Genomic DNA, 26,572 nt, shown 5'->3' on the forward strand with positions numbered 1-26,572 from the left:
AGCTTCTCCTTGTTTACATCGGATATTGTGTAAATTTCCTTCCGCAAAAAAATATGACAATGATGGATTTCCATAGAGTTACGATTGATTGGATCAATCGTAACTCTTTGTAAGACGGGGCCCTGGTCTCGTGAGAGAAATGAAAAAGGAAGCACTGTCCAGATGAAGAAGTGATTTTAACCGGTTGTTTAATTATAAGTATCTAACCTAATTGGTTTTGCATTCGACAATTAGCAGCAAACATGGCATCGTGTAAATGCAATCACTGTTATTGCTTAAAATCTTGCACATTTCCTAGGTCCATTGACCCTTTAAAATGTGGTGGACTTTTTTTTGTGTGGGGTGTGTGTCGTAGTCACATTTTTGTTGGTTAATTTCATACTTTAGACCTATTATTAATATTAGGCAGACAGGAACAACAGTTTCGGAAACCACTCTGATTTAGAGTAAAACAATAGGATGATTATTATTCAATTGTTCTTGATATGATACAATTATATTTCAGATAGCTCCAAGGTATTCTTCGAATTCTATGGACCTCCATCGTGACGTCATTTCTGATAGAGAATGTTTGTTAATCCCAAGGTTTTAAGTGCCAAGAAGAACAATTTCTGAGGTAAGCTTTTATTTTTAGTAGGCCTTTTAGTATTTTCTAAACGTTATGGTGTGTCTTTTATTTGAATATCGGTCGATTATATTTCTTTGTTCCACGAATTTGATATTCAAAACGTCTATTCGTGACTTGCGATTTCGAAGTTTAAAAGACCAACCTCACACATACACAAAATGTACACGCGCACCCTCACACACACCATCTCACACACTCGGACAATATCGTCACCCCCCCCCTTATTTTCTGTCTCCTACTCCCTTCTCTCACTTTTCTTCCTTTCTTTCCTCTCACTATCCCTTCTTTCTCCCCCCCCCCCCCCCCCCCCCCCCTTCCCTATATGACCCCTTTTCTACTTCTCTTTTCTTCCTATTTCTCCTGTTCCTTCTCTCATTTTGCCTTTCCTTTTCTTCCTCGTCTCTCTCTCCCTTCTCGCCTTCTTATTCATTTTGGCGGAGGGGACGGGCTCGTCCCCCTACAGATCCGTGCTTGTGTATATGGAGAATGGAATACATCCATTGAGCCTTAATATATTCAGTAATAGACCATTCTTTGAGCTCTGTGGAGTGATTAAAAGGGATTAGAAACATTCAAAGTACCCATACGAACCCAAATAATGACAAGAGAATGAACTTTCAATTTCTAATTCATTTTATGTTATTTTAATATTTCATTTTCGAACTTTAGATACATAGCATATGTACACATTCACAATATTCATATATATCAATAACATAATAATACTACAGTCCATTAAAGAACCTTGTTGAATTTCTCTCTATCATATACATTAATTTGCCTGATATTATCAGAACATACTTAACAGGTATGTATGGAAATCAAATTGAACGGGGAATTACTTCAGGAGTTTATTTTCATTAATTAAACAATATTTCAGTTAAAAGGGGAAAATACCTTGCTTTCGAAATCTTCCATGTCGGCCTGTGTTTTGTTTTACTTCAAACATTGATATCCCAAGCCCCCCCCCCCCTTTCTCGGTCACAAACCATGTCCTCGTCGATAAATTCTTTTAAAAAAGTATTTTATGAGAACACGGAAATCAAAGAAATAAAAACGAAAGACTTCTATTGTGCAAAATAAACCCCTGCATTCATCGACCAATGATGAAATGACTAAATCACACTATTGCAAGAAAATTTATTCACTGAATAAGTCATCAGCATATAATGGTGAAAATACGAATTTCCATACCATGTCGAATTAATACCTTTTGCTTCTAAAGAAGTTTCCGATACATTATTAGTCTGATGCTTCAGACTCTCAGAGAAAGTTCCTGACAGTAGAGTACATGTCGTTGGTCATGTCTCGGGCACACTGACGAAACCGATCGTAGATCGATCAAAGCTAATACGTTATTATGAATGGCGTACTATCGGTCGGTTTTGAGTCGGTTTCGTAGATGTGAACGCGACGTGATCCATATTTAAAAGCAATGCAGATTGCACAGTTGTTGTTATCACATTGCAATATACGTAACTTTGTACCAAATCCATCTGATTTTTTTAAATTGAAAATAAAATCCATAATTCTAACACCTGGAAATAGATTTTTAAAAATTGATCCAAAAGCCATTAGAATAAATCTGACGGCGAAGTGACACTAGCAATTTGTCGATGAAGCCTGTAGAGATAAATACCAAACCCGTAAAATGCTGAAGTATCACATCTAGGCTCGTAATATGTTTATGCTATTCCAGTAGATAATTTATTTGATATCACCTTACAGGCTATGCCGCTGGTAAGCTGACATATCTATCAATTCTGGGGTCACAGATCATTAATTGTTGTTATTCAGGTATTCTATCAACTATCAAAATAAAACAGAATGTAGACATACTGTAATATGAATAAATCACTCTGAAGCTATTTTGATAAGTCGAACTCGTTTTCATGACATCGTCCAAAAATAACTTGAAAAGCGTTTCTGTCACTATATCAGGATAGTGTAAAGGGAAAAGAATATAATAAGTGTTTTCTTCACTGAATTTAGAATACCCTTTGCAAATCAGAGTTGTTTGAAAACCACAGCCAATCAACATTGCGTGCTTCTGATTAACTTATAAATTGAAATTCGGCTGATTTTTCTTTTTAAACAGACACCGGGTTATATTGCTTTTTAAATAGGCCTGCCGTTTCCTACCAACTGGGACTTCCACTTCCGGCTTCTGGTTATCAACACAATGGAATGTTAGGAAAAACGTGAATTGCCATGTAAGTAAATAAATAAGATAAAATATAATATACACAACTTTCTTTGAACTCTGGCATATATACAATTATTAACCTAATTACCGACAGACGGTTCGCTCGTTAATTATGCATTAGCAACACCGCTATGTTCGCATACATAATTAAGAATAAAACATCTAACGAAACAATGAAAGAAAAGGGGGGAAATGTCCTCATACCCTCAGTTAATATCTTCCCTGCATATTGTTAAGACACGTTCCCATGGCGATCAATCAACAAAAACAACTTATTTTTTTGAAAATCGAAAACAGAGAGATTTGCACAGACGGATGCCACGAAGATAAGCGGAAATCGTGACAAGTTTGCCGACCATGCTTATACAGGGGGGGGGGGGGGATCCCAGAACATGTGATCACACGACAGTCGAACTCTTGTTCGGAAAGTAGGAAAAAGTCCATGTTTGAGTTGTTTCAAAAAGTATAATTTCAAAATTTGAAGTGAGATGGAAAAAAGAGGAGAAATCGCGACGACGGCAAGGGGAAGTTTGATAGGAAAAAGATTCACAAACTGGGGCGCAAAGTTTACGTTATTCATAGGGGAAAAGATAAAGTCAACAATTGAGAGAATTGATTGAATCAGAAGGAACCGAAATCATAAATTTCCAGTTTATCATCTGTGCTTTGCTGCATCGAGGGTTATTTTTCTCAGCGGAGTATTTTCACAAGACGTCCCTGGGAGTGGGATCCAGGGTAGTCGTACAAGTTGTTTGTCAGGTTTTTCGCTTTGACCCTGTGACCTCTTAGGCCTCGAGATGGGCGTACGCGTCCAAATCACGTGATAAGCATTTTGGCGGGCTTTGGAGCCTAGTCTTTGCTCGCAAACCCTTTTCCATTTCATGGCATAAACTAGACCTGGTTTATTTAATGTAAAGCTGGTTGTAAGGAGGGGATACTTTCCTTAAGACAACATAAGTACAACTATACCCTAGGAGTTTTAGTTTTTATAATTGATCTTTATCCAAAGTTCACAATGACATCTGAAAACAGTCTTAACCTGGCAGGTAATGGCTCCCACACACATATACACATGAAATATTGTACAATGGCAGGTTGCCAAAATCTTGCATTGTTATTCAGCTGTGCAGTTTGAAGTGTCCTTTTATCTGGCTTTAAGCCAGGCTTTTTATAGTATTAGACTGGTAGTTTCTACACCAGACCCCATTCATCAGTCCAGAGGGGGTTTTCTCCAAAAGAGGCACTTTCCCACACTTTTCGATCTAGAGTCTCTGGTATAGTGGTAACGATGCCTGCGAAATCTGTCCGGTTCTCGGCCCTGGCCTGGTCTGATAAAAACCACCGTTAGCAGAAACAGAGGGGCTGACTTAGTAGACTAGTGAGAGTGATGGCGTAAACAAGCTGAATTCTGAAGTGAACTTATCGTCTCTGACCCCATTTAACACACACGTTTTGATGAATCTGTGCAGGTAAAAAAGAGAGAGAGAAGAAAAAGAAAAGGTAAGTAAATGATAGAAATCGAAAATATTGTATTCAAAACAAAATATTCAAAGACACAGCCATTCAAACACGTGACTTTACCAATTTGATGTGGTTTAGGTTTCAGTTAACAGGTAGGCCCTATAGATGCTATGAAATGAAGAAGTCAAAACCACCTTGATAGATGCCGTTTCAGCACCTTATGTGTATGCGCGGACACGATTGCATTTGACCTCACTGTGTCTGTAGGAGAGCTGATTACGGTATTATCAAGTTTAAGAGTATATCTCCTCTCCATCAGCAATACTGTTGACCGGTTCAAGGGGGCTGATAAAACAATTCAATTGTAGACCCTTGATTGAAAATCAATGCCAGAACGATCGGATTAATGCTTATCTTTGGAACAGGAAAACTGTCTATTCGTAGACCCGATAGTTAGGGCCATAAAAGTTTCAGATACGACTGCGCACAGGGAAAACTAAGCAAATCAAATGGGTTCAGAAAATTAAATTTCTATGCCGTTTCCAGTTTGTTCAACTGAGAGCTCGGGAGCCTGGAGAATGGTATCTTCCTTGAAACATTCGATTGTATTGCCGTTCGGGCAACTACCACGAAAGCTTCGAATCTGATTGGACAACCAGGCTATGGTCATAAAGAGTGGAGAACATTTCCGAACCTACAAAGTTCAATCAACATTTTTAAAGCATGGCACACATCAATAACATTTTGTTTGGCGTTCAACGATTTAAAGGGATAGAGCCTCGTCGATCTGGCGCCGCACAGCGGCTGCCGGGTCCACGTTCAACTGGGCAAAGCAAATTTTCGGAGTATTTCATTTCACGTCTATTTCGAACAATAAATCATGGATTTTCATTTATAAGATAAGCCTATCAAATTGACTGAGAGTTCGGATCGACCACCACGTACTAAAGACTATCAATAGGAAGCGACACTTCAGAATCTTCTGCGTTCAAGTGTAATTGAAATCTTATCCGCTATACGCGAACGTAAACCAGGCTTGCGTAAACAAATATACAACTGTGTATCCTTCGTTGTTTACACGTACCTGGGGATAAAATAATGGAACTAGTTTTCTAGCCAAAACGAGTGGAATTTTCCAGCTTTTCCGGGCGCATTATCGGCTTAAATATAGCCACGAAAAGTGTTTAACATTGCTTTCTAATCCTCTTTGCTTTCACGGCCACGCAATGGCCTTTTTGTCCATTTCTTTAGCAGCAAACAGCATCATCATAAAGACCTGTCGTTCTCGAAAGGGCCATCGGAGATTATCAACGAAGGATCTGTTTATCGAGTCGACTCTCGCACAACATTTCGGCCTCCATTCGGCTAAAAATACGAATCAAGCACGGCCATTCACTCATTGTTGGAGGACTGCTATCAAAGGATTTTGAATAACAATAGGTGCTCGCTATTGTTCGGTACTTTCAAAGCTTTCTGGCTCTATACCGTTCTCTTAAAATGTAAACAGATTCACCAGCATAAGCTTTTAAATAGAATCTGATTAGGTCCATTATAAATGGAAGGAATATAAATTCATAATGGCGGGGGTGGCATCAAATAGCGTGAAATGGCCACACTCTCTGGTTGATCAAATACTACCATTCCAGACTCCACCCATCCTGATAATAAAATCAGTAATACGCTATCTGAAGGCCTACGTGTAAAGACAGACAGGTACCAATACGACTGGCCATGTATATTTCTCGAAATTTCTTGTATCATATAAAACCATGTCACATTCGATGAATGTGTGACCAAATGCCTACTCTTGCTAAGTACTGTCATTATTCAAGAAGGAATCTAGCTATGTATGTTGATAATAATCATCATTGCAAATCAACTTCTGGAATTATAGTCCTTCAATGGCGCAACTCATTAACACAATGATACAACCAAATCACACCTATTGTTGGTCGGAGCCACTGAAGGCTTCATAAAGAAGTATATTTCTGATTAAGTAGACTAAATTCCCTCCCACTGAACTCGTAGACACTCCAAAACGGAAACCAGCTAGTCAATTAGCTGCGTGGAGCAAGCGCCAGGTATTAATTTGTATATCTGCGATCTTCAAACATCTGTAAAGCATGTGCTTACACGGTTATATCATAATTAATGAACCTCAAAATATGCTTTCAATTACATCTAGGACTACTTTCAATTAACAAGCTGCCGAACTTCACCTATATAATTTTCCTGGCAAACAAGGGAGAAATTTTCATGGTTTCCACGAATTCTATCCGCCTATCAGCCTGGGGTACATGCCTATCAATTGAATTGGCTGTAAACAAACGGTCGAACTCTGAGAAAACTTACCAATTTTATAGAGTTTTGGTGTTGCTAAGACGTGACAGCCGGAGCGGACTGTGGTCTGTCCAGATGGTCTTGGGTCCTTGCCCGCTTTGCACCGTTGCCCTCTGATAAACTTCTCCTTCTTTTCCGTTGGTTGAAGAAATCTGATGATAGGGAGAAATAAAATAGTGATGGTCAAAAAAGGTGTGAAATTTTCTTTGAAGGAAACGTATCACAGCAACTGCATCAAAAACCCAAAAGGGCGGGGACTAAGAGAGGAGAGGGGGATGGACAGGCACCCGAAGCCTACCAAGTTCATGACCAAATGGGCCAATTAGTTACTTAACAGTGCCTATTTATAATCATGGAGGTAAATGAGTGGGCAGGAAGCTTACAGGTAGAGTGGGCACTCAGGGTAGGGATGCGCTTCTGTTTTTTTCTCCTTTTTTACCTCCATGTTCCAGTACATTGAAAAATCCCAATGGTTTTGTGCAATAAATTGTATACCTGTGCGATTTGATTGTCTAATGGGACACAATAATTGACAGGTGATTTTATTTTCAGGATCTCTAAAGGAATCGATTATTTGGGTGGATTGACAGACTGAAGTCTGACGTCTAATTGGGTTTATGAAAGGGGTAGTGCTGAAACGTATGGGAGGTATACTCAATCGGCAACGCAACAGAAATAGGGAGTACTGCATGTGACGAGTCGCATTTGACATTTCATCGATGAATCTCACACCTCGGAACACCAACAACACAAGAAAGAAGGTGAGTTTATTTGACCAAGCCGCAGAAGGGAAAAGAAAAGCAAACTCTTTGGCAAGATCTGATTCAATTAAGCAATCATCAAACTTCGAGTGTTGGTACCCGTCACTTGGAAAAGAGCAGAATAAAAGGTCCTCTGCAAATCTGTGGTAAATTCAAAATACCTGTACATTCTGTCTGAAGGTGCTCTCATGATGGGGAAATCACGGAAACACCTCAACACATCGCCTGTTTTCTTTCAATACAATATGTCTTGACTAGGATATCTATAACGGGAGGAATTTCATCTTGCATTCTGTGGGTTATTATATACGGATGTATAAAACATCTTTTTTATTATTTGAAAATACAATACAAAATTCGAACTATGTTAAGGCTAGCGGAACAAAAGTTAATTTCAACAGTGCCGAAGATCACCTAAAACACTTACACGCTTCTTGCAAAGCTCGTCGAAATAAAATCGATAAAAAACAAATACGTCTGAAATTTTAGATTGGTAGACTCCTATAGAGGAAATCATCCGAACAATGGACTAACAGAACAATTGAAGCTACTCTGGTAACGAACCAAAAAGCAAACGATGGCAGTTATTTCCGTCTGATTGAAGTTTGGGACAGTGACACTAAAAGAGTACATTGGGGTTTCCCCTGGTCATTGCATGAATTTTGGTCTATTCTGAACATGGATATCTATTTTTTTCCAAAAAGGGTATGGAACTTTTTTTTAAAAAAGAATCTCACAACTAGGCTAGAACTGATAAAATGTGAAGCAATTCCGTTTAAGAGTCTCCACCTGTAGACTACTGCTATAACCCCTATACGAGTTAACAAGGGGTGCGTTTATTCGACACTTTTTTACCCTAGAATCATGATTAGAATCATGATTCAAATCACGATTCTGCAGAATCACGATTGCGTTTAGTCGAAATTGAATATAATCATGATTAGAATCACAAACATGAAACACGAAAAAAGGGGCGTTTGGAAAGACGTTTCTGTAGAATCACGAACGAAAAGGGTCGTATAAACGATATCGTGATTTGAATCATGATTCTATGACGTCATTGTGTCGTGCTTCTTCCGGGTTCGACTCAAAGGCGCGCGCTGTGTTTCATGCAGGTTAATTTTCGTGTAGCAGATTGCCAGTGTACTAGTACCGGTATATGCCAATTGTCATGTGCATTTAGGAATTATCATTCTGTGTATTGTACCCCGGGGTTGTACTGTAGCGTCATTTGTATATTTCACTCAGGGTGACCAGATTTCACAAAATGAAATACGGGACAATTGACAAACGAAGATCAACAAAGAAGCCCACACAGTGTAGGCTTCTAAGAATCCATAGTATAATTATAAGACTTGAAAAAAATATAAAGAATTAGAAGGGAAGGTGAACGAAAGAATGAAGGAGAAAAAGAAAAGAGATGATTAGGAAGGAAAGAAAATAAAGGAAAACAGAAAAATAACCGAAAGTTAGAATAAAAGGATGAAAGAAATAATAAAAGAGATAAAAAAAGGTTTCCGTCATTCTTTGAAATGAATATAGAAAGAAAGAAAGGAAGGAAGGGAAGATTAATAAATGTCTCGCAAAATAAAGGAGACAATTAAAGGGGGAAAGGTGAGAAAAAGGAGGAAAGAAAGAATGAAGGAAATAAACATGTTTCCTTCATTCTTTGAAAGAAAGAAACAAAAGAAAGAAAATAAAAATAAGGGAAAAGAATAAGAAGGGAAAAGAATGGAAGGGAAGAATGAAGGGGAAGAGAACGAAAAATATAGAAAATAATGGAAGGAGAGAAAGAACGAAAAGAAACAGGAGACGAAGAGAGAAGGAAGCCAAGGTAATTATAAGGAAAGAAAGAATGAAGGAAATAAAAAAGTATATTGGATAAAGAAGGAAAGAAAAATGAACAGAGAGAGAGAGAAAAGAAAATGTCGAGGAAAGAAAGATAGGAAATAAAGATAGATGGAACAAAAAAGGGCAAGCAGAAAGGATAGGGTATATATAAAATAAAGAAAAGGGAAAAGTTCAAACTTCAAGTAAACAAAAAATCCAATCATCTAATAAAAATCATAACTTTATTTGGTGTTTTTTTAAATGTATTTTTAAAATTTTAAACATAAAATGTTTTAGAAATGAATAAAATTTCAAAGTGAAACATATTGTCAAACTTAAAAATTAGATGAAACATCGCGGCATCGTGCACACCAAGACTCAAAACGAAAGCTGAAACAACTAGATCTATGAAAAGTCAATAACATTTTCCTCCGATTACATCTCCAAATCATTAAACTGAGAATCCATAGTATAATTATAAGAATTTCCCGCCGATTTTGTGATTATTTTGGTGGAAAAAAACTGTTTATCATGTGAGGTGTTTGCACCATTGAGAATTTGCTTCGATCCTCCATCATCTGTCCATGCCTAGCTAGTAGCCTGCCACACACAGGCAGGAGGCCAGTTCGTTTGCAATGTATTAGCAAGAAATCATCGCAGAACTTGCAAAAGTTTACAGTTATCGATTTAATTGTTGTCCCTGCTTCGTCAGCTGTTGGTTATTTAATGAAAATTCGTCACTTTTAAATGTATTAACTACATTTTGTTCAATATTCTGAAATACGGGACAATCCCGGGAAATACGGGACGTCTGGTCACCCTGATTTCACTGTTTTCATAGATCATGTCTTCAAGTTCCAAAGGCACAAATTGGACTGACGACGAACTCAGGGCTCTGCTTGTGCTTGTGGACTCAGCCTGAAGCACAAGCATCCCTTACCGGGATTCACAGAAATATAAGACGATCTACGAGTCCCTTTCAGCGGCGCTTGCGAGGGAGGGATTTCAACGGAGATGTGGCACCGCCTGTCGAGACAAAATTAACAGAATTCGTGCCCAGTACTACGGCTACCGAACACCATTTTTGATGAACCGACAAGATTGAATACAAGTAAACAAAAACAATACGAGGTACAATACACGGAATTCTGGAAGTAAAAGATTTATTTTTCGGAAGCCGAGTTGCACTTGCACAAACGATCGCGCGTGAGCTCCGGTGGCAGCAAAAATCTAGCAGCCGACGTGAAGTTAGAAACACGCGCGAAAATGTTGACCTATACTTCCTGGGTCAAACTGCGCACTGTGATGCGCACTGGATCGGCCCGAATTCAGGGAGAAACAGCGTTAGAAAGATGGTCGTATAAACGCTGATTCTGTCGGATCGTGATTCATGTTGCTGTTTTGAATCATGATTCAAATCGTGATTCCAATCATGATTCTGGGTTGAGGTCGCATAAACGCAGCCAAGGGTAAACTTTCCCTAGGAGAAGAAAGTGCGACTTTCGATACTTGGACGGTGGCCAGGTTGAATCTTTTATGACCTGGAGATCACCCAGGGATCAAAACAATGACCAAATTAACCACGCAAGAAAAAAAAACAATCGATATATATTCTCTCCTCGCTTGTGTGAAAACAAATAGAGTGTGATACCGGTAGGAAATCTAACCGTTTACAAAACAATGCAACGACGTTGCGTTTATCGATTGCTAATTGGAGGTCAGGAGTGATGCTATTCTTTTCTCTGAGTTTTTTTTTATTATTGCATTACAGGTAGCACGCTTGAACTCGATTTTCATTTGTTTTTTTTTCTATCTAGATCATAACGATAAGGTGAAGGCCACATATTCATGTAATATGCCAATCACAACATACAATAAGTATCCACGTCAACCAAAATAAGCTTGCATGTCAGGTCGATCTAAATCAGTTTCAGAGCAGGCCTGGGAACATTTAGGATTAGTTCAGAAACTAGGGACGCAATATCAAAGGCATACTGGATAAACCAAAGAAATTACAGGGTAGACCTGGAAGTTACTGTAACATATACTAAATCACGTTTACAAAATAAATCAGTGAGCAACTGGCAATCGGGATAAAAGATAAAGATTATTTGGACAACTGCACGGGTTGGGGCCATGATCGTAAACACCATTTATTAGCCACAGCCACACGACCATTGTTATATGGTCTCAAAATTTTCCCACAGATTTGCAGTGTCCCCCTTTGTCTTGATTATCTGGTAGGAGCCACTGTTGCCCTAGAGATACGGGTAAATGAAGTGATTTTTCCAACACGGACAGACACAAGAGGTCATCACCAGTTTCTTTCCCACCACTTGCCGGTCTGGCACAGAAGCACTTGCTGCCGGTCGTGCGAATATTCACTGCGTGACAAAAAAAAAAGCTCTCGACGTATGAACGCCTCTGCAATGAAGATACCCATTATTCTGCTTTCTTGGTCACCAATGCCAGCTCGAACAATGGGTTAAGAAAGCAAATAACTATTGAGTTCTGTGATTATTTGGACAACTGTAGCCCACGCGAGGGACCTTCGCTGGAGTCCTTCGCCGTGGTCTTCCCAATGTCCACCACCTTCAATCACGATCGATAGAATGAAAATAAAACCCCAATTCTTTCTCTTGATCCGTGTACGTGACCATCACCTTTAGGCTCAGTGATTCTGAGACTCGGAACCATGCGAAGAGTAGAGATTATCCACATGTGGTGTGAAATGTGTACTCCATTCGAGCAGGCCTGAATGAAGTTGGTGCCCTTGCACATGCAACTTGCAACCTGTACGTTTTGTGAACGACTTTACATTTTGTTCAATTTTAGTGATCCGCATGATCATGTGGTTTAAAATTGTGGTTCGTATCAACCATTCTAGAGAGAATTATACCAAGAAGAATCCTTATCGAAAGTTTGCATACATAAACAAAAGTGCAATCACCCTATACATATGATTCCGCGTTCCGTTTACTGAAACTAGCATTTCAAAGGACTACTGCATTATGGTTTTTGCGGCAGATGGATACAAATACAATTTTCTGCTCTTGGGAACAAACATCAATATAAGAGGGGTTTATGAATAACAGTGACCTTGGAAAATACAAAGCCATGATGTAAAAACAGTATCAGTTTCAAGTGTGTACTCTCTCGGTGACCTACTTCCAATGCACATTTTCTCAGTTGAGAAGACACAACGCACTTAAATCCTCCAGGGATTCCGTCGTTTACCAGTTCATTTTCAAGCTGTTTTCCCAGGTCAGCGAAAACTGGAATTGCAAAACAGGTATGATGCGTTCTGAACATTAACGGCTCAGGTTACATGTAATCTAACTTCCAGGCACTCGGCCTTATTCATAGCCAAAGCCAGAAGGATGGAAATATCAATTGAACCATGAAATTAATCATTAAGAAAATGTAGGCATAGATATTTTGCGTGGATCTTTGCCATGCCCACACATCTCGACTGTTTGCTGTTCGCGTCAGGAAATATGACTATAATATTGAAAAATAATCAGATAATCGTTCTGTGTCAGATTGAAGTCGAAAAATATTCAGATACTATCGAAAAACAAACATATTCATAGGTAATCAAAGACAAATCGTTCGGCGATCGTTCTGTTTGCGAGTTCTCTTCCGTAATGAAAAACGCCTGGGCAAAGAAGACTACGCACAGGTAAACGCTACGTCATAAAAGCCAACTGGACACGTATTGTTTTTCGGTCGAGGCGTGCGAGCCTGTGATTGACAGGTACTGTACTGGGACCCTGATGCCTTTTTCCCATCCCTCTCTATATACCTGTGCGCAGGGATGCCGGGTCTATTGTTCAGCCTTACAAGGTCCCACCACGGTAACCGGCTGGCAATAACAGGGGAATAAAATCGGTAAGAGGCGTAGCGACAACTGATCGATATATTCGTAGCTTGCCCATCCCTCCTCAATTTATAAGACAGAAGCAGAATCGTCTACACCTATACCCCCGCTGACCACGTTTCGAAGGTCTGGTTTTGTTCTGAAAGATCCCACCGAAAAAATTAAATACAAGCGGGATTTTCTTTCTGGTGTTATCAAACAGACTTCTGTCACATTGAAACATAATATAGCCACAAATGTGCGAATAAAATAGCTCAGTCGTGCGATCAACAGGTTGATTAAAATTCCATATAATACATAGTCACTGGCCACTGTGTGTTTTATATCAATATTTTAAAAGGTTAGCGAAACCGCTCAAGAGTCTGAAACATAAATGTAAACTATAAAGGGAATTAGGGGTACATAAATGCGGTTCCCAAACCTCCGACTAACCTTCAATTACGTTTCCAATCTATGTAGAAAAGGGAACCGAAATGTGTGGTAGACCGACTTCTGAACACGTAACATGAAAATGAGATCTAAAATTTCACATCCACGCCACAAGGAAGTCTAATGTGTCATCATTTAAAGAGCAAACCACCCGCAACAAACAAAAGAGGAAATGCAACTATTCACATACATAAACTTGGAAATTCCCGTGATAATTTAACACTCATTACCCAATACCCGATGAATACATCAACAAACAATAAGCAGTACAAGAGGCAGACCTGAGCCAAGACGAAAGAGGGGGATGTCGTTGATTAGCCATAAAGGTTCTTCAGACTCGCGAATGCGTCACAGGACATAGGATATAACATAAAGTGGATGGGAACGTGTCATTTCCCTTCCCAAAGACATGCCAAAGACGAAGTCGGGACATCCGACTGCAAAAATCCCAAGAAAGAGCTTCCTGCGAGGCTCGCAGTGCTAATCAGCTAACCATTGGAAAAGGAAGTACGGGCCAGACTAAAGACGACTTACACCAAAGCTTTCCCATTTATCAAGGGGATTTGTAAGCTGAGTAGTTAACTGTCAACTGGAGGAAAGGAAGTCAAATACTTTCTTGTCCTTTTAATTTCTTTCAGGTATTATCTTTCATTAGCATTTTGGGTATAAGATATGGAATGGAGATTGTAGTGACGTTCGAAAGGTAAAATAGAAATACTTGAATCAAACCCCCATTTTTTAAGTTAAATTTTATCACTAAGATTCCGTTCGATAAAAATGTTGAATAGAAATGAGCCTATTTCTTAGCCTCCCATGCCTTGATTTTTAGAAATAAAAATTGTAAAAACAATCACAAAACCTTGAACATGTGATGTGGATGACCAAGAAAAAAGCAGCCATGTAGAATAATATCAATCAATTAATGCCTATAAATCAAAACCAAAAATAGCGATGGATGTAGTATGATAAATATTCGAAATAGGTACCGCATAATTAAAAGTGGCGTTTTAGTTTTCAGAAGGCAATCATTTTACGTCACTACCGCGTCTATAAGCCCTTATCATTTACACGTATTATGATTTATGACAATACCAGGATATTCAACGGGAAAAGTATTTCCAGTTTCCACGACATGTCAAAACATGAAGAAAAAAATTGCGAAATTTTTGGTGTCCGTTTCATGAACCCACTATAATCAAAGAAATTTACTCTGGACAGAAACGGGTCTGAACACGCTTAAAGTTATCATTAATCTCCTACGTTATAAATACAAATACGTATTCTTAATATAGCCACTGTACTGCTGCTCGTTGGAACATGACTCGACTTGTTTACAAGAGAGCAAACCCTTTGCCCGTTGGCACTGGTGTGGGCGTGCGGGTTTATGCATCTCTCACGGGTCGATCAGAGGAGAAAAATAGGCGTTGCCCTAAATTGAGCATCTTGCCACTTTTTCAATAACTGGGGCTGCGAAACTTCTCTCGGCGTGAAAAGGGACGAACGGTGATTTTGATACAAGACGTTGTCCTTAATGGAAAGTCAATCCAACCACAAATATGTATTTGTTGATAGATTATAGAGAAGAAAGAATGAGATTGGAGCAGCTTGGCATTGATGGGGATGGATAAGTTATTTGATGAAATAATTTCAATACATACCATCTATGTGAGATTGGGTCATCTTGGCCACTGATGTAGATGGAGATGAATTTAATAATCCATTATTGCATCCATGGTTATTAGAATTAGAATTTGAGGCTCCTTCAATTTCACTACTATGGGTGGTTGAACTTGATGTAGAAACCGCGACAGATGCCGTTTCGGTTTCTGATCTCCCCGACACTCTGGATTCCCCCTCCTCATCTGATGCCGGCAAGAACAGACTTGCATTCGCATGTCCCTCCCTTACGGTGGAGTTTTCGGCTGGATGAGGTTCGGAAGACTCACTTGTTCTCGCCGACATGATATTCCTCCTGGAACGTAGATTTCTCCGAGGTGGACTCCTGAGACATGTTTCTCTGTAGTATGAGGCAACCCTCTCCTCGGGAACAGCGTCCCATTCCATTCGGCCATTTGGAAGAGGCCGGCCCGTTCTGAAGTCGAATCCCCATCTCTCTATCTGCCTCTGAAGATTCTCTTGACGATAATCAGATTGCTCTTCCCTGGCGGCTTCCTCATCGCGATCGTTCTGGTCCGAAGTTGGCTCAAAAACAAGCTTACGGCAGGCTTTTGGCATGCTTAGACCATGGATGCTTGAACCAGTCAACGCTCGTCTTCGTGTGCTGAGTACAAGCCGCTCTACCGCAGAAACAGACATATTACTTTTAACTTGAGAGATTGGTTGACGAACAGGTACCAGTTTGATGCGATGTAGGGCAAAGGACGTTCTTGCTATCCGCAATGTAAGCTCTCCTCCTTGCCCTCCGCCTATTACACGAGTCACGATCGTAGTGAATCCAGCCGTGCGAGAACCTGAAAACATATCAAACGAGAAAAGAGTCAGTTTACTATGTTGTGTTTATCACCAGTCGGGCTGTGCGTGACTTTACCAATATCGCGTTCTGATTGGTCGATCACCGCAGAGGGTAGGCGGAGCTTAGACTCTCGCAGCGTACCCTGCGATGCGGGGACCAACGTTCGCACAGCAAACAATAGAAATGAATATGCATGACCACCGTTCAGCGTTTACAACCCCAAAACAGCTGGAGCGGCGTAGTAAAACTACGGCCGAGAGAAAAAAAAGTTTATACGATCGTTGGCGTGGAACTAGGACTGTCAATCAAAGAGATGAGCTATATTAGAAAGAAAAAAAATACAGCGAAGGTTACTCACGAACTGGTCTTGGGGGAGGGGAGGGCGTTGGGGACTTGTGTAGTCTTTGTTACCTAGACTTCGTTTAAAATCACGAAAATGTAAATAGAAAATACAAGTCAATAGCTAAACTTATATGCATAATTGCATATAGTTAAAGATAGGCAAACACATGTTGAGTTGGCAGGAATTTCGTTCGTAGCGTGTAAAAAAAATAAGGAAATGGCAAAAAAATGTTGGACGTTAGACGTTCGTTCAGTCAGAAGGGGGCCGGTGGTTTGGAAAGTATTATCATAGTACTCGGTCCATGTCATTATGCATGCCTCCATGTATTAGAGAAGTTTTTAAAACGCAACTCGACATCAAAATTAATGTCAGGAAATCTTACACACCATTTGCCATGACAACTCGTAGCAGGCCCGCAGTGACTATTTCAGGGGGAATCGTGTAAGAACAAAAGACAGCTTAAATTACCGTATACAGGCTTACACGTATTACACAACAATGTCGTCACTCCAAATAGGCCGAACTGCTTACATCGAAACCGCTTCGCATCTATGAACAAAATTATGCCGAACTGTACGACAACTCGGTAAATACGCGTAGGTAGGTTATAGGTCATGCCATGAGTATCATATAATTACTATTCAATCATGACCAACAGGGTCTTGATCAATAGCAAAGAAATTGTATGTAGTATGATTACGGGTAACTCTTCGAAACTTTGATAGATTTAGTTTTATTTCATTGGCAATATTTTGGTAATACAGTTCTTAAACCGTGTAGCTTATATTGATGTATTCAATGTTATGAGCAACTTTTTGACAGATAATGAGCAAGAGAAAAGCTCAGTTTGTATTCGATCGCTTGGTATCTTCCAGAGTATCGGATCTGGTGATTTTATACTTAAAAACGTGACAATAATTTGACCGGTCCCGTCTTTTATTTTCGGCTCCCATGTGAGGTTTCTAGGGGGATTGTGTGTAATAGATACGGCCACGACTTGATAATTATCCTAGGGGGAAAGTCGGGGCTATGCTCATTAATTCTCAGTTGCGTAATGAATATACGTCCACTCTCTAAATTCCCTGATAACTTTACAACTGTTTTTCTAAAAATCAAAATCAGCTTATTTCTACACAGATCAGTGTTTTTCAATAGGGGATGCAGGTTGAGCGGTGAATCGTCGCAAGATGGCGCCACATCACTAATGGCAAAGGATTATCCATAACTGAGATTGAATTGGACTGTACTCCCAGGTCCGTGAAATGGTGAAACAGAAGGGTACAGGGTGGTGTTTCATAAAGCTGTTCGTAAAGTTACGCACAACTCTACGCACGACTGGAACCTGTTCTTAGGTGCTGAATCAGTTACATAGGGATATCGCGAGACCTATGTAGCACAAGAAAGGGTAACCAGTCGTGCGTTAAGTCATTCGTAACTTACGAACAGCTTTATGAAACGGGCCCCAGGTCGGGTTGGGTTGGTAGCTTTCTTCGTTCCCTCTTAAGGTTGTACTGTGGGGAGTGGGGTAATACGGTAAAAACTCAAAGGAGCTAGAGTCGAGCATTTGTTGGAAGTCCACATTTGTTTGAATAATGTCAGAATCGCACGAGACACAACCAGAGAGTACTTACTGTATTACACAACTTGCAAGAGATGTCTGTGCGTAAGGAAAATTTGGGGAAAGAGAGATTTCCATGGTAATTCATATACCAAGAACTAATATTCACATTCTTGGCAAGAGAAAAACAATTTAAAGAGCATGTGCTGTTACTGTATTAAAGTCCACCCCATCAAAGGGGTGGGATTGAAATGTCATTAGTGACGAAAAACCCGTAGTCAACGGACCGGGAGGTCAAAATCTTGCGACTTATAGGTCTGCCTAAATGCAAATCAGTTGGGATGTATTTTGAGTGATTACTCCCAGTTCTCGGGCTTTTAGCGGAGAAGATGCGCTGCCCTGGGGAAGTCACATGAGCATGGCTGGGATGATGCTGAAGACGCCCCTGGGAAAATCCAAGGGCATCTGGGGCGAGCTGTTGGGCTGAATTAAAAAGATTAGCTTCTTGATTTCGAGCAAAGGGCGAGTTAAGCAACGGGTCAGTCAAGTTAGTGGTGGGAAAACTTCTCATAAATAAATGCAATTCTATTATTATTCAACTAAATAAAATCATCTTGAACGCCCATGGGTAGTGACATATTTTGGAATAAAATGATAAAATATAAAAAGTATAAAAATAAAACGGAAAGTATTCACCAAAATTTTAAAAAGCAGTAGTTAGAGCTACAGAAATAAGACAGTGAGCTATTCTGACTCAATTGACATCGCCTTCACAAGAAACATATCATTAAAGGGGAAGTTCACCCTGAAGAAAACTTTGTCGTAAAAATAGCAGAAGGTTTGAGGAAAATCCGTTAAAGAGTAAGAAAGTTATGAGAGTTCAAAGTTTTGGATTTGTGACGTCATAAACGAGCAGCTGCCCCGTGTGTTATGTAATACAAAATGCATGAATTTCAAATTTTTAGTGGTTCCTGATGACTTAATTTTGTTTTCTATTCATGATCGGGTGTGAAGTGATTTGTATATTGATATACAAAAGGTACAGTGAAAACCAATTTCAATGTAGAGTTGTGGATTTTTTATATGTGAATTATGCTTCAAGTAATAAATAAATAAATAAAATAAAATGACCCGATACTTTTACTTATTTAACAGTTTTAGAATGATGGTAATGATAATTACACCGAATATTCCTTCTTGTTGTTCGTATTTCAGCAATGATCTCGTTATACTCTTTTAATCGTCTTATGTATAAGAACGAATGTAATACGTGCATGCCAGTATTTTGTATTAATTTTGTCTCTCCTTGATTATGTATATTTGTAATTTGTATGTTTGCATGTAAACAAAATGAATTTCCATTAAGTTGGACAATAAAACATTATATATTATTATTTTCTGAGAAAATGACTTTTCATTGAATTTTTACCATTCGCTATGTAGGAATGCTGCTCGCATATGACGTCACAAATCAAATAATTGAAATTCTAATAACTTTTTAATTATTTGATGAATTTTTCTCAAACCTTCGGCAATATTTTTTATTATTTTTTCTGCTATTTTTACAATAAACTTTTGTCAGGGTGAACTCCCCTTTAAATGACAATGACAATGTCACTCACATGTCGATTTGAAGCGAATAAATTCAAATTATAATGTAGCTTATATTTCCACAGCTGACATTGCATTTCTTTAAAAAAATGTATCTGAGATACATTTGGTTTGGTTTTATGTATGAACCTAAACTTCAAACAGTGTTGGCTATATTGATATAAGCTCCTCTGTCGGATGAGTGGTTGGCCGTATTCAGCTCAGCTGGGAGCTGGGTATACATAAAAATTACAGAATGTAAACATAACAATTAACATGAACACTTTAGACATATTCAAAACAATCTTAATAATGAACCTGTTCTGCTGAAAATCCCTCAAATGAAATAAATGTTATCTGGTAAACAGGCCTGTTCAAAATCCATAATCCCAAATGTTCATGCTGGCCCTGGTTGCCAGACAGCATGGCGTATCAGATCAAGCGGACGCTGCATTTTGGCGCCCCGCTTGCCCAGGCGATACCACGCCATCAGCAGGACGAAGTGCACGTGGTATTTTTGACAATTCAGTTATGCTAAATTTTTAAGAAATTTACGAATAAAACGAGTATGACAGTGAGTAAACTTACCTCCCATTGTCCAAATGAACAATGTTGCTACGATGTTTACAAAGGTGTAATTATTCCAGTTGGGATTAATGAGATAATCTGCTTCTTCGTTGCCAACAAGACACCACAAGCTTTCACAACAAACACGTGTGTATGCGTTTACGTTCGGTAAACGTTGTGAGCGTCACGCCCACAATACTCGCAAAACCCACGTGTTGGAATTTGGATTTGGCGGGAAATTTTTACTACGAGTGCACGTGCAAAAACATCACAGTGCATGTGAACGAAGCCCAGTGATCGTGTGACAGAAAATACTACGTTTTGCTGGTGTTATGTGTTCGATTTATTTCATTCACATGTCCGTTGTGAGAATTCACAGCAAGCCCCAGCTAAGAGGAAGATTGGTTTTGTTTGCATTTTGTAAACTCCTCAAATAGTTTGTGATAAACCACGCGAATAAGAACGTGAATAGAGCACTAGTACTAGTATTCGAATTATATAACCATGGAGTAGTTGCTCTATGATATAACCTTAGATAGTTATTTGTGATTAATGATTTATAATAGGCTTTTTTATTGGTCTTAACTTTTCTACTAGTTGTACTTGTACTGCTGACTTTACAGAAGAAGAGGCCAGAGGGCGGGGTAGACCCACATGGAAAAGTTCTGATGTGAAAAATTATTTCCAACACCATGTAGCAAAAATTATTCGGGCTACTTTTAAACTTATTGTCGTAAAAGTCATTAAAAATGTGGGTGGGTGTAAAGTGAGTTTGTTAATAATGCGAGTGAACTAGAAATACTTATCCTATCGGTGGGGAAAAACTATCAAAAATGTTTTAGGGGTATAGTTTAGTGGTCTGAAATCTTGCTGGAAACGCGTGAGTATACAGTATGCACATCGTCATGAATATTCATTAGGTGGACTGATGATGTTCTATCCCCACTTCCCCTTTTCTTATGTTATTACATCAAATCATAAATGTTTCATTTTTGTATACATGTGGGTGATGTGTCTCCATTATGATGAAATAAGTTGCAGAAATGAATAACTAATGTACGTAATCAGTTTCAGAGTTTTGCTTTGTGAATTTTACTCTATTTATTGAGATATAAATATCTCCAGCCTGGTTCATCCCTTGATTTGAATAAAAAGAGAAAAATCCAACAAGCATAACACATTGGGTCGTGTGGTCCAGTGGTTAGAGCATTGGACTCATAATCGCAAGGTAGTGAGTTCGAATCCCAACTCTGCCATTGTCTCCACTTTGATAAAAAGGAGAGTGATATCTGTCGTCTATAACGTCAGCCACTATGACTGATTAACCTAGACGTAAAATGTTTCATAGGTAATTGGTTATATACCAGCTTGGCGTTTACCAGCAAAATGCTGTTCTGCCGAGTTCCTACGGGAGTTACCAGAAACAGAAACAGGTATCCTGGTCAGTATGTAAATGAGGGAACTTATGATGTCACTCGCTCACTATTTCTTTTGTATTTTAGTCGTTTGCCAGGACTGTTCTGATTTTCAGTTAATTGATCAATAACAGAAAGGGGAGAGAAATAACAAGAACATCGACGTCTAGAATCTAGACTATTGTATTTTATTACCTGAAGTATTTAATATTCTACGTTTCTCATTGTCCTGCGAAACAAACTAAGTTTTATTCCTCCCTGCATAGTGTGGAATTACCTTTGTTTATACACTTTATGTTTAAGTCAGTATAGTCCATATTGTCAAATCTGTAAAAATTGAAATATTGTATAATTCAAACAATTAAAAAAGGGAATTGTGAGTGAGCAGCGTTATCGACACACTCATTTGCGTATCACTGAATTGTGTATATTATAAATGTTTTGTGAAAAATAGGCAAAACTTTAGAATGTATTTTTCTTTCTTTTACATCCTATTTTGATAAAATTTTCAGTGTTATTGATTTGATTTGTCTCTATTTATTAAAACATTTGTTAAAAACATTTTTCCGGGGTGAACTTGACCTTTAACTCCAGCAGTGTGAAGCATGGCCGTATGCAGCGGGGGTGGGGACAGGGACAGTTGCCCCCCCCCCCCCGACCCCCAGACATTTTGGAAACCTACATTATTTGTTTTACTGCAAATGTTCATGACAATCATTCCCTTTCGAAAATGCAAGAGCGCTCCCAAGGGAAGGCCGGTCGTTTCGTACCCTGGCTTTCGAGTTTGTTTTTTGAAAAATTACGCGCCTTCCCACCAAAGAAAAAAATTCTCCGTCGGCCAAGGTGTGAAAGCGGCCAAGGTGTGAAAGGATTTTACATTATTGTGACTTCAATTGCAAATTCGCAATAGGGATGAGCATGGATGGTTTTGTTTTGTTTTGTTTTTGTGGTAACAGTGACTGTTCCAGCTGGAAAATGCCAATCGATTAGAGAAAGGTGTTTTCATGAGGGTTGTTCTGTTTTAGTTTTGCTTTTTGTTGTTGTTTTTGTTTGCTTTTTTTTAGTATGGGATAGGCGAAACTGCCTCGGGAAACTTGCGTGTCTGCATCATGCGTGTCCTCTGACAGCGGACCTGATTTTGATTCGCGCGCCTTTCTGATCTCAACGACCTGAACAGGGGCGTGACGTCCCCTGGACCCGACATGTCGAGCTAGCTGATCAGGTGATCGTAACGATGTTTTGACTGGACTCCACGTGAACACTCTGTGACAACACAGCTATTGTGTAATCCCCGTTGTGGTTGAGTAGTCAGGTCTCTCGTCCTTTGAAACAACAGCTACACTGTATCCTGATTCAAAACATGGACTTACTATAGCCTACATGTTCAAACATGTAATGCCAACTTCAGACCACAGACTACGCGGGGGCTACAGTTATGATGACAATCGGTTGGTTTTGGTAGTCTGTGGTCTTAGGTCGGTTTCGTTGTAGACTGCTAAGCAAACCATTCCCTCGAGATAAGGGTCTGACTGTGCAGCCTATAAAGGCCCTCATACAGTCATAAAACAGCAAGTTTTATATTTGCTGGTGTTTGTGTGGATACCTACTTGTTGATCAAAGTTTCAATCAGGGTCTGTCCATGCAGACTAGTCAGTCAGAACTGAAGGGAGTGTGCTTTAAATTTTGGTTTGTCGCTATGTCGGTTAATTGCCAATGTTTTGTTGCATAACCGATTCCTTCAGGACAAGAATATTTTATATATCAAAAGGGTATCCATCTATGGAGAGATCATTACGATTAAAACAATATTCTCTCTGTGTTGATTTCCTGGCATATAATGCAATTATGCATATTCATTTTCAGGCCTTGATTTTAAGAGATTTTAAGGGATTTTATTATTCTTTTGTTCGATGTCTGGTCAAAATGAGCGATTTGAATGCAGATATTGGAATTCCATGAGCACCACTTTACAAACCAACTACATATAGGCCTATAAAGCATGATATAGCCAAGGAGATATCTCCTTAATATAGCCGTACGTGTAGGCCTTCGTGATTATGAAATAGTGCGATATTTGTCAGAACTAATGATGGAAAATATGGAGAATTGTTGTCTTTTCTCCGTCAAATAATTGATTCTTTATTCTATTTTCGTCACAAAATCTTGTATCTGGAAGAAAAATCGACACGTCATTGTGACAACGGTGTAAACATTTTTTTAACATTTGAATTATGTCTGATATTGTAGACTACATTCTACAACTTGTTTACCATTTTCAGCCGAAGTGTTTGTTGTGCTCGGTTTAGCCCCCTCCCTCCTCCCCCCCCCACACACACATACACTCAAACTAATCAACTCTTAGGATTTAGGAGCAAAAATGACATTGAAAACAACCATTGTCAACAATCTTCGCGTTGGTTTGGATTATCATCAAAAGTCATTCACGGATACGTGGGTTTGATGTCAAAATTGCTTTCATAACAATACTGTTTGGTTGGTTAAGAAAGTATTGACGAATCCGTATAAGGGCGAATTAAGGGAAAAAGGTATGCTTTATTCTCTTGTCACCGGTGGACCGTTATGTTCTATTAATGGCTGTCAGCAAAATACTAAGGAGACGGTTTCCGAAATTAGAAATGTGAGTTCTGTAAATGAGGGCAATGAGGTGAAAACATTGATATATTTTGTCTGTAATTTTGTCGCGGTAATACATGGCATTATCGCCCCCCCCCCTTCCCCTCCCCCTGTCCTAGCTTTTATTTCTCAATCTCTCTCAGCAATCTCTCTCTGTACCTTTCATATTAATTCTATCAAGGCCCGCATTCTGAAGTCGGGTTTAATTTGAACCCAGGTTTAAAGTTATGGTTTAAGTATGATAGCTAATAATTGTTACATAAATCACCAACAGTAGAGATATCATATTTCAGCTCATTTGGCCGGCTCTCAAATCGTTCATAATTGTTTAGGAAGTATAAATAGATAATTGTCTTCACTATCAATAGATCAGGAAAGAGCACAGTAAATAAAAGAAACATACAACTTAATAAAAAAAAATGACACTTTTGGCTTCCCATAATTTTAGCACAGAGTTTGACCATGGTCTAAGCTTTTGTCGTGATAGGTGCATGGTCTAAGTTAAACCCAGACTTCAGAATAGGGGAGACCGGGGTTAGTTGGAGCATGGGGTAAGTTGAAACATTGTAATTTTCTTTAACGCCTGTAAAGTAAATTAACGCAATACTGCATGCCATCAATAATCTATTGTTATTGATACTACAACTGTTGCTTTATTAATATCAATAAATTGAGGGCAGTATTACATGAATTTACTTTACAGGCGTTAAAGAAAATTATAATGTTTCAACTTACCCCATGTTCCAACCATGGACCTAGAGTGGTACGTCCATGTTCCAACTAACCCCGGTGTCCACTACGGGCCTATGTGTTAACTTTAATCGTACAGCACATTCAATATAAGCCAAAATTTAGAAAAAAAGATGTCAAGTTGACCAGTCCTGTACACCTTTGAGACGTAGGCCTACCACACGTTGGGAAAATCGTTTCATAAATCCCATATTCCTTTGGTTTTGCCTTTTGAAGATTTTTTCAGTCGTGAAGTACAGTTGTAGTATAAATTTCAGTAAAATGACCCTTTTTTGACCGGTGCTAAATCCGAAATTTGGTTTCAATTGAGTTGGCAACGCTGATTAACAGAAGCTTGCGAACAATACAGGATTTTTGCTTTATACTGTATTTGAACTCTAACTCTGACAAGTTTTGTTCCTCGAGAACAATCGAAAATAATTGCCACCCCCCCCCTTATCATGGGGGTTCAAGTCCCGATTAAACCACAAGGAAATATGTTAATTAAAATTGATTAAGAGGTGGTAAGGAAAGTATTACATGTAAGATGCTAATATAAGTTTTTCATTTTGTTTGCTGTCGAAAATTTAATTCGAAGTGTACAGTATATAGCGTGGACAGAAACATATAAAAGAAATAGATTATGAAAAAATAGTACGTCTTCAGTAACATTTCCCAAATAAGAAAATAACTCAAATACTCTCTGTACAATTATCTATCGTGTTGGAATTTTTCAATATGGATACCCCTTTTAACACCCCACCTACTTATATAGGCCTCTATATACAACAACAAAAATACTGGATCAAATTTGCTGAAGTAAACGAAGAATATGTATAAACAATTATTAGAGTTTTAAGATCTAAGCATTATGATCTACCTGATTTTTTTTCAACTGACACATTTGTTTAACCAAAGTGCCATCCCTTCCACTGAGATGGATTGCTTAAAAATATTTGCACAATTTGCAGTAATGAGGACATGGTCTGGTTACGCCCATTGTGATCACAGTTCCGGCTAAGTACTTGAAGAATGTACAAAATAATATAGGGACAGGAAGCAGGCCCCGCCCCCGTCCCGCCCACCGAAAATTTAAAATCCTCCACTCTTCACTTCACACGTTCATTAAATTGTCTTCATTTAATTTTCTAAACGCATTCCTAGGATATGTAGATTTTCTTTAAAACTTACATTTGAAGTCCATCTCGGAAAAAATGTTGATTTTGAATCAATAGAGAAAAATCAAACCAGCATAACGCAGAAAATTTCATCAAAATCGGATGTTAGTGACATTTTCAAGTTTCGTTAATTTTCACAAAAATTATGCGCAACTCACTGATACGGAAAATATAATCGATGATGTCACCCACTATTTTTTTCAGTTTGAATTGTATTTTTTTTTTTTACAGATTTTACAATCAAGACCAATTTGACTGAGCCACACACGCACAAAAACACAATGGCAGATTCATATGCTCAGGGAGGAATAAATTTTTTTCACAATCATGACTAGGGAAAAAATCATTATTTCACATTTCATAAAATTATAATGAAATACATAAGAAAAGGTGAGTGGGTGATTCCATCAGTCTACTTATTTGCCTCTCGACCAGAATGTGCATATAACTGTTTTGTAAAACTAATACAAACTTTAAAATGTCATATAGTTTCTTATTTCACATCCAGTTTGATGACATTTTCATTGCTGCACTGTAAAAACTGTGGTGT

General features: G+C 38.7%; 1 protein-coding gene across 1 annotated transcript; it reads right to left on the bottom strand.

Moving 5' to 3' along the window:
- Positions 1 to 2,743: 2,743 nt before the first annotated feature.
- On the bottom strand, positions 2,744 to 20,221 carry LOC121406261. The gene is made up of 4 exons (XM_041597279.1): positions 20,088 to 20,221; positions 15,194 to 16,006; positions 6,648 to 6,787; positions 2,744 to 4,295 (listed from the first exon to the last, which is right to left on the bottom strand). Exons 1-3 carry the CDS (start codon positions 20,092 to 20,094, stop codon positions 6,672 to 6,674), a joined length of 936 nt encoding a protein of 311 aa, XP_041453213.1. The 5' UTR covers positions 20,095 to 20,221; the 3' UTR covers positions 2,744 to 4,295; positions 6,648 to 6,671.
- Positions 20,222 to 26,572: the final 6,351 nt, after the last annotated feature.

Source organism: Lytechinus variegatus, chromosome 19, assembly GCF_018143015.1.
Source record: "Lytechinus variegatus isolate NC3 chromosome 19, Lvar_3.0, whole genome shotgun sequence".
In the NCBI taxonomy this organism is placed as follows: Eukaryota; Metazoa; Echinodermata; class Echinoidea; order Temnopleuroida; family Toxopneustidae; genus Lytechinus; species Lytechinus variegatus.